The sequence below is a fragment of the Lonchura striata genome, chromosome 15, assembly GCF_050655825.1.
Source record: "Lonchura striata isolate lonStrDom1 chromosome 15, ASM5065582v1, whole genome shotgun sequence".
In the NCBI taxonomy this organism is placed as follows: Eukaryota; Metazoa; Chordata; class Aves; order Passeriformes; family Estrildidae; genus Lonchura; species Lonchura striata.
The window spans coordinates 14,960,558-14,972,581 of NC_140717.1; the positions used below are offsets into that span (position 1 = coordinate 14,960,558).

At 48.5% G+C, this 12,024-nt stretch overlaps 1 protein-coding gene across 38 annotated transcripts in view; it reads right to left on the reverse strand.

The window, feature by feature from the left end:
* The window catches only part of NCOR2 (nuclear receptor corepressor 2), a 227,989-nt gene that overhangs the window by 156,982 nt on the left and 58,983 nt on the right, over nt 1-12,024 (reverse strand). For all 38 annotated transcript variants that reach the window (XM_085593368.1, XM_085593374.1, XM_085593370.1 and 35 more), the window contains one exon: nt 38-252. In XM_085593368.1, the coding sequence (XP_085449494.1) occupies nt 38-142 (105 nt within the window). In that variant the 5' untranslated portion in view covers nt 143-252. The remainder of the gene's footprint in view (nt 1-37; nt 253-12,024) is intronic.

A 12,024-nucleotide genomic window follows, 5' to 3' on the forward strand; every position in this document is an offset into this window, starting at 1 on the left:
GGAAGGGAAGGGAAGGGAAGGGAAGGGAAGGCCTTACCGCATGTGGTCGGGCAATCTGCACCGGGTAGGACATGGCGTGCGGGGGGTAGCGCGGCTCGGCCGCGCGCCAGCTCTGCGTCACGGGCTGCGCGGAGCCAGACATGGCCAAAGAGCAGGAGCAGCGGCGGCGGCTGCGTCCGAATCACCAGCGAAGGATTAGGAGAGCCGAGAGCTCCTCTTCATCGTGTGGCTGCTTTCCACGTCGCGCAATAGCTGCAAGGAAGAGGGAAAGCAGCAGGTTAAAATTCAGTCGACCGCAGCGACACAACCGAGCATCAGGCCTTGAGCTGTCACCAAAACCTTGCTGCCCTCACAATTCCCCAGCAGCCCCGTTTTCCATCTGGCAAACCCCACTGCTAAGTTTCTTCTGCAGATTACTCCTATCACAGGAAGTCCAAATGTAAGATTTTTCCAAATTTATCCCACCCCATTTTCCCAGAAAGCCTTCACCCACCACCAGCAGGACCAGGAAGCCAAACTGCCAGATATTTCTTTGGGTCCTCTTGATCTCTAAAGTCTCTTTTTTTGCAGGGTGACTCAGTTTCTAAAAACACAGTCTAGTGTTCTGGCATTTCAACACAAGGTCCAAGAAGGCACGAGGTCCCTCCCCAGCCCATCCCTTTCAATATCCACACTCTCACGTCAGTGCTCTTCTTTCCAAGCTGTGGCCACTTCTGCAGCCCTCTGATGTAAGCCCTGATCTAATGGCAGGAGGGACACCAGGCACTGACCTCGCCTGCAGCTGTGTCCACCCATGAAGCTGCAATAAAATCCAGACTAAAGCATTTCACACACCTTCAGTGCCACCTGGATCAGCCCTTCTGACAGGGCCAGAGTGCCAGAGAACACACCACAGCCCCGAGGGTATTTTCACAAACACCCCTGTCACCCACGCTTAACTCCTCAACCACCTCTTGCAATTCCTTTAGCAGCTGCAACAAAATCAGGAAAACCAACAAAGTGGGAAGGTGCCTCTTGGCCCCAAGGGGAGATTTACAAGTTACTGATTTTTATAGATACTTCACACTGTTTGCCTGGTGATGGTTTTAAGCCTCCAGGTTTTTGTCTGGATTACAATGAAAAAGTAACAAAGGTCTAAATGCTGTCAGCGTGAGGTGCATTAACTATTATTCTCAAATTAACAGCTAGTTACACAAAGCATAAATTGCCACTGCTGCCTGCGAGGGTCAGGGGATGTTATCAGGAATGATCCCAAGCAGGGATCAGCTCCCTGGGACCCATTCTCCATCCCAGCCAGTGTTGTGCCCGCTCACACACCTCCTCCCCAGTGCAGGTGTGTTTTGTATGGATTTGTGCTGGATTTTGGCAGTATCAAACTCTTCCAGCAGCACACCAGAACAGCAAAGGAAACTTCCAGTGCTCCCAGGAGCCTCTCCCACACTCGTGGTCTCTGTGCATGGGGAGCACAGCCAGCCCCAGCCAACGCAATTTCAACTGAAACAGCACTTGGCATGCACAAAAACCAAAAAGGGGGTGGGAAAGCTGGGGGGGAAAAAAATAAAAAAGAAAGAGGAAGCTTTTCTTTTTCTATTTCTTTTCCCTCCTGCGAGACCACAGATGAGCCCGTGCTGATAAACCCCTCGCTATCTGCTGCAGGCAGGCACAGGGCTGCCTCACTGCTTTGCCAGCAGCCTCGCAGCCAAAAATAAAGCAAACCAAGCAACGGTCCCTGGCAGCCAGGCACCAAGGCAGTGGAAGGCAGCCCAGGGAGGCCCTCTCACCCAGAGGTCAAATCTTACAGAAATCACTCTCAGCAAATCCCCATGAAGCTTAAGGATGACAGACACACAAAGACATCACCACGCTCCTGATGGGGGTCAGGTGAGTCTCTTGGAATGAGGTATTCTACCAAGTGACAAATGGAAGAAGACAAGGTTTAGCTCTCCAGGCAGGGTGCAAAGGGACAACCAGGTCCCTCCTGCTTTCAGCTCACTCCCTGCACAAGAGCTGGGATTGCCCCCCGATATCCCTGCTGAGCCCCAGGGCTCCTTACCTGCAGCCCAGGGAAGCAGCCTGACCCTCATCCCAGATGGAAGAGCCTCCCCATGCAAGGGCTTGGCATGCTCAGGGCAATCCAGCCCGGGCAGGAAAGCCCCTGTGCACACGGGGGAATTCAGAGGCACCCAGAACAGGCCTATTTCTACTTCCAGTATGACTGTCCCACTTCCCCTCATGCTTCCGACTGGATGGGATTTTCATCACCCATTCCCACCCTAAGCTGGAGGCTGTGCCAGGAGCACATAGTTCAAAACCTGCCGTGCTCACCCTCCAGGAGACACCAGCACCCTTGCAGCTCTCCTGCAGCCCAGCTCGAGGGGCAAAACCTCCCTGCAGCTGCCAAGGACGTGTGCACAGTGCTCTCAAGGGCTCTGAAAGCTCAGTGGGATCCGCAGTAATTTAAGGTACTTTCCCAATAACAGATTTAAACTCAAGACATCTTGGCTTACGGCCACCTACAAGTTAATTAGCACATGTAAAAATATACGTACACACACACACACACTCCAACCCAGAGTCCATGGCAGCTTTCAGCAAGCCAAGGCTTCCTAGAAGCACAGCAGGTAGACCTGGCCATGCTGAGGCAGCTGTCTACAGTAAAAGAAATAGGATGATTTTTTTCTTTAACTCTTCAGATCAGCAGTTCAGCTTAAAACACAGCACCAGGTGCAAAGCCACATGGTATCGCACTCTAAAACAGTTTAAAAGATTTTTTTGCCTTGGTCTGTGCAGCTAAAAAAAGTTAACTGTCTACTAAGGGAATACAGACAGGATGAAAATACAGGGGGGCAACAAAACCATCCTGCACCAAGGCACAATGTCTGTGAGCTGTGTCCTGCAGTAATCACAAGCTAGCAGCAGCACAAAAGGATTTTCCCTTAACAAGGGCAGCAAACCACCTCTGCCTCTATTAAGGCTTCTTGTTAGAAGCCCTGGGAAGACAAAAGTAAAAATCACATGGTCCTTGCAGGCAGGAGAGAAGCACTGCCCATGCATTCCCACATCTGCAACCAGCAGGTCACCAGCAAGTCCCCAGCACAAGGCCAAGGTCCTGGATGTTTCCACCACAGCAGGACTGGGATGGAGCCAGACAAGGTCACCAAAGCACTGGGGCAGCTCCACAGATGCATCAGATCATACCTCAGGTCCCATTTTTACACTCCACATGCCAAGCCCAGCACTGCTCCAGGGAGAAGGGTCCAGCAGGGAAAAGGGCTATGGGTGTTCCCACTGGGGAGTGAAGTGGGAGCACATCTTGCAGGGCATGCACTGGTGCCCTTCTCTGGGTGCAGCTGGGACACCACCAGGACACCTACTCCCAGCAAGAGACACTGGGGTGCCTCCTCCTCCAAAACTCTATTCATTATTTTTAAGAGGGGAACACAAACAATAGGAGCAGATTAATGGAAGTAAGAGAGAGAGTGCAGCCAGGCTCTTTAAATCTTTAAAATCAAACTGTTTAGTTCTTACTTTCTCAACCGATTTTGATGAAGAACAGACATTGTCTCACAGGAAAGGTATTTCCCCCCCCCCAGTTAGAGTCTCCATCTGAGACTGTTTTACCCACAGACCTGCATTAGCCATTACAGCACTAGGTACTAGGAGATTTATGGTCTCTGATTAGGAACAGGAGAAAGCTGGAGGTTATCACCGCAACCAGAAAATCAGGGCTACAACACGTACCTGCAGAGGAGATGAGTGCCTATGGAACCTCTTGTACCTGTTTATCTTCACCTGCTGGAAGACTCACAGGATTCTGCTCCACTGCTAAAGCCTTCAGAACTCCCCCATCCTCCCCCTGCTCTCCTGTTTCTCCTCTTCACGTGCCATTTACCATCTAAAGCTGTTTCCCCAACACCTGTTCTCCCAGCTCACACCACAAAAGCACACTACAAGCCACAGCAAGTCGCTGCAGGCTGGCCCACATGCCAAGGAGCTGTGCCCCAGCACCAGCCAGTGCCCACCAACCTGTGCTAACGGGGTGCACAGCACCAGGCCAAGCACATTCACATCCAAAAGAGGGGCACAGAGGAGTCCACGACACCCTGCAGCCACCCCTGGGTTCCCAGCCCACAGCACCTGGGCACAGGGCTGTACAGCTCCATCCTGGACCTTCAGTGCAGCTCCCTACCACAGCAAAGCCTACACTGATACAGGCAGGACCCTGCAGGTCTAAAATAAGGGGTTTGCAATTAAATCCAGCTGCAAAGAAAAAAAAAATGTAATTAACATCATTCAACACACTTGTTGCTCTTCAAAGTTAGAGACAACCTTCCTGATTTTTTCTGGGCTCCTCAGGGAGAGCAGGATTCCCAGGAGAAATCCCTGCCTTGACTGGTACAACACAAATGTGGGCCAGTTGCTGTAATTACCCCATGCCTTAGTTCATCTATCTGAAAGGTGAGAACAACAAGGCACTCCCAGCTCACAGAAAATACCAGTTCATCTGTTCTCAGAGGAGTTTTATAGATCCCAATGAAAACACATGGCTCAAGTTCAAAACACACTTTTTTTTTTTTAAAGCAAGGATATGCTGAAATGAGATTAACAGAATATTTTGTTTCCTAAGTCCAGAGTAATGTTACTCAACTTGTGGTCTACGGACCATGGATGATCTACAGAAGACGTTGAGAGGCAGCCCACAAAATGCCTGCCATACCCTTTATTAAAAGGCAAAAATTAGTACCACCACACCATGCAGACATGGCAAATAAGAGAAATGCTGTTGGCACTCACCAGTGCATTTAAATGAAGAGTATTGACAACAAAGCACATATTTAATTACATTAAATGATGCAGTTTTTGGAAAAAACAACAAAGTCATCTTTAATCAAATGCTAAATACATGACAATTTTCCTCTTCAAACATGAAATAGAAGGCATATATAAACAAGAAATAAAAGGTATATATCTTCCAGTCAACTCGTGTATTTCAAATAAAAGTTATGGGAGACCTATGCAATGATACTTAATTAATACCAAGCTGTAACATCCACCTCCAAGAGTCCAACCAACCACGATGCCTAAAAAATCCCAGCACCCAGTTGAGTGTGGCACAGCAGAGTGCATTGTTTGTCAGCCTGTGCCCCACTGACATGCAGCTCTAGATCAAAACCAGACCTGAAAAGCAGCTAAGAGATTTACTCACTCTTGCTTTAAAGGACTAGTGGAAGCAGAAATAATTTAGATGTGATGAAAATGGGTAGAGAGCTGTTCCTAAGAAATGCACCACAACATAACGTTAATGGATTTGTCTAATCAATATGTGCATGAAATTTTCTTGGAAGACAGTTGACATTATACACAAATATTTGTATGTACTGTATCTATGAAGTCCTTTCAAGAGGAAAGCAGGCTGTCTGCCACAAATTTAGGGCTCTATTCAGAACAACAAAGATAACAATGTCAATGTCTGCAGCCCGGGAACCCACAGTTCAATCACAGCAGAGCACAGAGGTTTTACATTAACATTGCAGCACGGGGTCAACAGGAAAGATCAGGCACATCCTGAGCTCTGTGGCATAAAGGAGAGGTTATTTCAACCCCAGGGATCAAGGCTTGTACCTGCATGCGATCCTAAAACATTTTCCTTGCTTTGGAGGAGTACAGAAATCAAGCCAGACTGGCAGCACCCTGCACATGATGGTCAGACCCTGCAGTTCCTCAGCTGCTCCTCCAGCATCTGTACCCAAACCAGCTCTTGTCCCATTCCCCAGCTCACCCGCTGGCAGAGCTCTCCTCCCTCTTCTCTTTAGTCCAGATGACTTCTGAACTGGATTTCTTCCTTGCCTGACCAACAGTGCGCATGCACGAGCAATTATGGCAGCAGATCTGGGGGAAGAAGGGACCTTGCAGCACCACCACAGAGCTGCTCAGGGCAGTGTGTTGCCTTTGTAAGAAGGTACAACCAGTCCCTAAGGCCATGCAGGGGATGACAGAAGCTCAGGAGTCTCTCATGCTGGTTTGCTGTCTCATAGCTGCAATCAGGCTGCATCAGCTCTCCCAGCCACGGCATGGCTCCACACAGAACCGGTTCCAGCCCCTGATGAAACATGACTTCTCTGCCCTGCTCCTATCACTAGCCAAAGCCACAAAGCAGGATTTGCCACTTGCATTTCTCCTTTTCAATCTTTCCAAGCTATTTTGGGCATGGGACCCATGTTTAGCTCTGCCCCAAGATAACCTTTGCCAGCATTTGTGTACAGATCTTGGCACCGCGGCGGCACGGAGCAAGGTCAGAGCGTTGGGTTTTGCCAGCCCCATTCCCAGTAGCGTTCCCAAAAGCAGGTTTGCCAGGCCAGCTGCTCCCAGCCTGTTTCTGGAAAGGACATGCTGACTGTGCACTGTGATTCCTGTCCCTGACAGCCCTTGCTCAGACCCCAACCCACAGCAGGAGAATTCGATTCCCCGAGAGCCGATGAGACACCTGCAGACATCCCCAGCACTCCTCCTCGCCAGGGGAGCACTTGCAGGAGATTTCACAGGCTTTAAATACATCTCAGCCCTCAGCAGAGGGGCTGCAAGTGACCTTGTGACAGTTCCCAGAGGGACATGTATGTGCTTAGAAGAACAAGACTGACCCATTTCTCTTTGCAGGAGCACTCGGCCGTCACTCCCCAGCTGCAGGGACATTGTCTTATTAAAATGCACAAGGCACACAGCAAGTGCCAGCCTGGCCATGGCTCCAGCCTCAGGTCAGCATCAACATGGCCGGTCTGAGTCTCTGCTTTTCAAATCCAGCCCTAAAGTGCTTCTTTTTCTTTAGTCTCCCAAATCCCGTTGCTGGATTCCCCCATTGGAATCAAGCTAAAGAACGTAAGTATTGTAAATGCAGGTGAAGCTGGTGGGAAGAAATGCTGATGTCTGACTCCAGTTCAGAAGGCTGAATGATTTCTGTATTATAACTATACTATAATACATTAATACACTATTTAAAGGAGATACTAAAACTACAAACCTACTTGTTCTAACTCCCAAATCTAACTCGCTCTCAACTCTTGCCCCTCTCTGAGAGCTCAGCCCCAGGTGGGTTGGATTGACCATCACAATCCTCACCAGAATCCAACCAAGCAATCACCCCAGGTAAACAATTCTCCAAACACATTCCGCATGGGAAAAACAAGGAGCAAAAATAGAAATTTTCTCTTTCTTCTCTCTGTGCTCCTCTATGAAAAAATCCTGAGAGAGAGAAGAATGTGCCTGCCACACATAAGCACCTCCAGATTTTGCCATTGAGACTGATAAACCATGCAGACAATGCGTGGCTCTCTGAGCAGCGAGCCTGTCAGCAGGGACACCGGGGCAGAGCTGTTGCTCCTGTTATGCAACAGCATTGCTGCTCCCGTGCCAAGGCACCCACAGCCCTGCAAACCCATTCCCAAGCTGCCCCGAGGGAAGTGGGGACAGCCAGCACGCACATGGCCACACACAGCCCACATGCCCAAAAAGGGACACTTCAAATAATTAAAGATAGTGACAAGGAACAGTGAAACAGAAACACACACACACACAAAAAAAATAGTTTAAAAAAAAAAAAAGGGGTGGGGGGAGGTGGGATTTGGATCCATGCACAGGCCATTCATGAAACAAAGGAGTTATTTTAAGTCTGGGCTGGAAATAGAAAACAAATTAGACCATGCAAGGCCTTTGTTGAAGATGATCTGCAAAGACAAATGGAAACGCCTGGAGAGGAAATTAAAAAAAAACCAAACATGAAACCACCCGGGCACTGGGACTGCAAAGGGAAACAGGGCAGGGGACTGGAGAAGGAAAGGAAAGGAGTGACAATCAGATTCCAAAAAGGAGACAGATAAGAAAACCAGTGCAGGACAGCAAGAGCAGACTAACAGAACAGACTGGTAAAACCCCAGGGATGGAAAAACAGCTGAAAACACCCCATTTTGTGGTGGAAGCCCATCCCAGAGTTCCAGATACAGAAATGCAGGAGTTGAAACTAAAAAGCACATCGGCTGGGGCAAGATGAGTTGTGCAAAGGAACCAAACCCTCCTCTCCTCTTCTGCCCAACCCCCTGTCTGGCAGCCTGGCATGCTGCAATATTCACCCTGTGCTGCCACATCCACCTGGGATGGGATCCAGGCAAGTTTAAGCATGGTGCAAGAGCAGACAGTCTGTTCCAGAGCAAAGCTCCTTCTCTCCCCACTTCCAGACCCCATTTCTCTCTCTTCCCTGCTCACTCTGTACACCATCTTCCCCACTTCAGCTACCCCCCTCTTACATTAAACACGGACTTAAATGCTGGAACTGTTATGCAGCTCTAATCTCAGTTGAATAAACACACAGCAGCAAGTTTAAATCAAAAAACCCCACGCAATTCCTTGCTGACAATGATACTGTAAGCATATGGGAATTTCAGCCACGCTCCCAAGTGCATTAAACAGCACATTAACAACCAGGGCTGTAACAACACATCAGCACTGCGTCCACTCGCTGCTCCCAGGAGCTCACCTAAAGCCCAGGCTACCCAGACAAGCAAGGCTTTTAAAATGCAAGGCAGATTACAAAGCACCTGCGAGATTTATTTATATATTTTGCACAGAACACGCTGCTCATTTGATTTTCAAGCCCTTCAGTTCACGTTGCTAAAGAGACAGGTCCTCTGATGTCTTGCGCACGTTCATGAAAGAGAGGGGAGTCATCTCCTCCAGATCCTTTTGTTGAACAAATTACTCAGCTCAGGAGTGACATTTTCAGTTATTTACATCCTGAATAAAGAAGGGAAATTCATTTTCTGGATTTCCTAAGATAAGTTCTTTGAGGGAGATTGTACCACTAAACATTTTCTCCTTTCGCACGTTCCCAGTTTTCAAAGGCGACAAAACATCTTTGCCTTCTAAATTATTCCTTTTCTTTCATGATCCTCTAATGATTCAGGAGTCTAAACTTCACACGAGGATCTTTGAAGAGCACCAACTGCCAGCATAAAAGCTGAACTATTATGACAAACTACACAATTTAATGCCTCCCTAGGAAGACACGTGCAAAGGAACAGAATTACCCTAGGGAACCGAAACGAAGCCTGCAAATAAATTAAATGACCTGTAAACCAAGGTACTCAAAAATATATGAGATGCTATGCAACTGTGCCATAAAATATCACTAACGGAAGGGGTCTTTTGGGAGCAGAGCTATTTCAAACTAACCCATTTCACTGCAGTTGTTCCACACACCCGGCACAGCCCCGCACCCCACACTCCAGGTGGGAACTGAGGTAATGCTACCTCAGCCACTTGTGATGGTCTGTCAAATACCAGCTCTGAACCCTCCTCTGGGCCTTCCTCCTAACATCCTCCAGGTAATTACTAGCAGATAGAGTCAATTTTCAGCCCAGGTTAATAACTGAATTCCAGCTATTTGTTGCTGCATATTGCTGCTGCTTTCCTTTCTCCCCAGGAACACTGATGAGAAGTTCTGGCTCACTGGTGGCCCAGAGAAAGGAGCTGCTCATTAGTTCACAGTCAGACAGACAGGTCCAAGCAGTAGCAGCCATTAATTGGCTATATTCTGCTTTTCTTGTCTAGGTAATTAATAGCTTCTAGACAGAAAGTCAAAGTCTCTCTAGAGGCACCAAAAAATTCCAATGTTTGCATACAATGAGGGTAATTTGCAGTGAGGGAAGGGGAGCAGGAGAACATCACCTTCACCTCCTCCTCCATCCCCTCGTCAGAGACCCTGCACATAAACCACAGCAAGAGGCCTGGACTGCAGCAAACCTGTTCTGAATCCACAGAGGAGTGGATTCAGCTGTGCAAGCCTTTCCTCCCTGAAAAGAAGGAAAGGCTTGCACAGCTCCAGCTCCCTCCAGCTTCACTGCAAGGCAAACAGCACTCTGCAGGAGCCAGGCTTTGGGTTATGTTTCTAGAGACGGGCTTACAGAACAGCTGGGGATTCCTGATGTGTTTAATAACTGAACTCATGCAAGTGGGCAAACGGGATTTCAGTGCTACCCTGCCAAGCTCAGTCCTGCTGACAACGAGCTGTCCAAAGCTGTCAGTCACTCCCCAGCAGACCAGGAGTCCTGCCTTGTCCACCAGGACACTTCTCCAACTGCAGCCTGCTCAGACCCTTTGTCATTTGCCTCTCCTGGCCTTGGGGCAATGGTTTTCAGCCTGTCATTTACAGGTTTCTGGGAGCCTGAGGACTAGCTTGCAGGAGTCCTTGAAAGGTGACTGTAATTCATGCTACACAGATGAGATATCTCGCAGGGTCTGCTCCTCCAGGGAGAAGCAATGAGTGCTGGGGTCAGAAGACGTCTGCTCTCCCTGCCCTGTCACATGGGAGGGAGGGGAGACTTTTGCCTTGTTGGCTGGTAAAATGCCCAGTCCCTGGGCTATCAGTCCATCCTGTTTAGCAATCGCTGAACTCAAAGCTATTTAGTAATAATAATTAATAACTACTCCAAAAACCCCCTGAGCTCCCAATGCCAAGCTATTCCTAAAATGAGCCACTGGCCCAATTTGCTGTTGCCACTGTACAGGCACAAACAGGCACCTCCTGTCCCCCTCCACCTGTCCTGGGGCCAAGGTTTCAAAGGTTTGAAAGGTTTCAAACCTTTCAGCCACGCAACAGAAACAAAGAAAACCACGAGGGAAGCGTGTGACACGAAGCAATCCTCCTCATCTGGGCAGCAGAGCTCCTGGGCAAACAGCAGCTCTGTCTCCGAGTCATTGAACTCACACCAAGCTGGTCTGGAAAAGAGCACTGGGAATGTCAGCAGAGGAAATAGGAGAGCCATAGTCTCAAGGTCAAATACTCCTTTTGTGGAGCTATAGAAACAAATTATGGCATAATAATCTTCCCAGAGTCCATCTGGGATGTACTTAAGGATGCTTCCCAGTACTTTCATGCATTGAGCTAATAACCTTAATGAAGGCCTCAGATTTAAACTAAGATGAACGCTCATCATGCACAGCAAGAAAAGACATGACATCCAAAATTGTCTCTGCTGAGGCAATAAGTTTCCTGTGGTATCAAGTTGAAGCAGGGCAGCTTTACACAGGGATAACTAAGACAATTATTGTCCCCAAATCTCCATGACTTCTGCTAGGGCAGTTGAGCTGCTCATGAGACAACTGCCTTTAACAGCCCTGCTGCTTTACTGGGAGTACCCAATGTGATGGATTCCACTGAAAATAGCTGTGGTGCCTGTGAGGGCTCTGTATCACAGCACACAGCCCTTCCCACTGCTCCTGCAAAGCCCCCGAGCCCACCCAGGGAACACACATCCAACCAAAAAAAAGAAAATAATCAAGCCAAATGCTTTTTAAGTAGCCAAGAGGTGATCACAGCATTCCAGGTGTAAAGCAGGCACATTGGGAGTTACTCCTCTGCATGGCTGGGCAGTGTGTGTGTGCTCCTGGGGCTCTCTGCCATGGGAAAGTCCTTATTTGTCCATCTTTGGAGCTGTAATTCCAGAAGAATTCACACCACTGGGTACTGATTACAGCTCGGTAGGCACAGACATGCCACTTCAAACTGGAAAAACAGCAAGTTTCTCTAATTGGGATAACTCTCCAGCTTTTAAGTCGTACAGGAATTTTTATGAACACAGCACACACACATCGTGAAGCTCTGTTGCATGCTTTACCCAGGAAATTCAGCCTGCTTTAATACAAAACACTTGACCACAATTTCAACCAATGGAAGAACTGCCTGCCCTTCAAAAGGAGCAATGCCATCCTCCCAGAAGTTGGGAAATAGCAGCTTTCCCACACAACCACTGCCAGACTCTCCCAGCAGAAGCTCCACAGAGCTCAGGGGTGCTGCCTTGCAGGACAGAGATGTTCCAGTGGAAGGTTCTTGACTGACTTAGGCAGGCAGGACAGGGAGCTCCTCAGTCCTCCTCCCACAGCTCTGGTTTAAGGGGTGTGGAATGACTTAATTATGCCCCTCAAGGCAGGAAGAAGTTGCTTGTCTTTAAATACTCAAACTTTTATTGAGTTAACAAG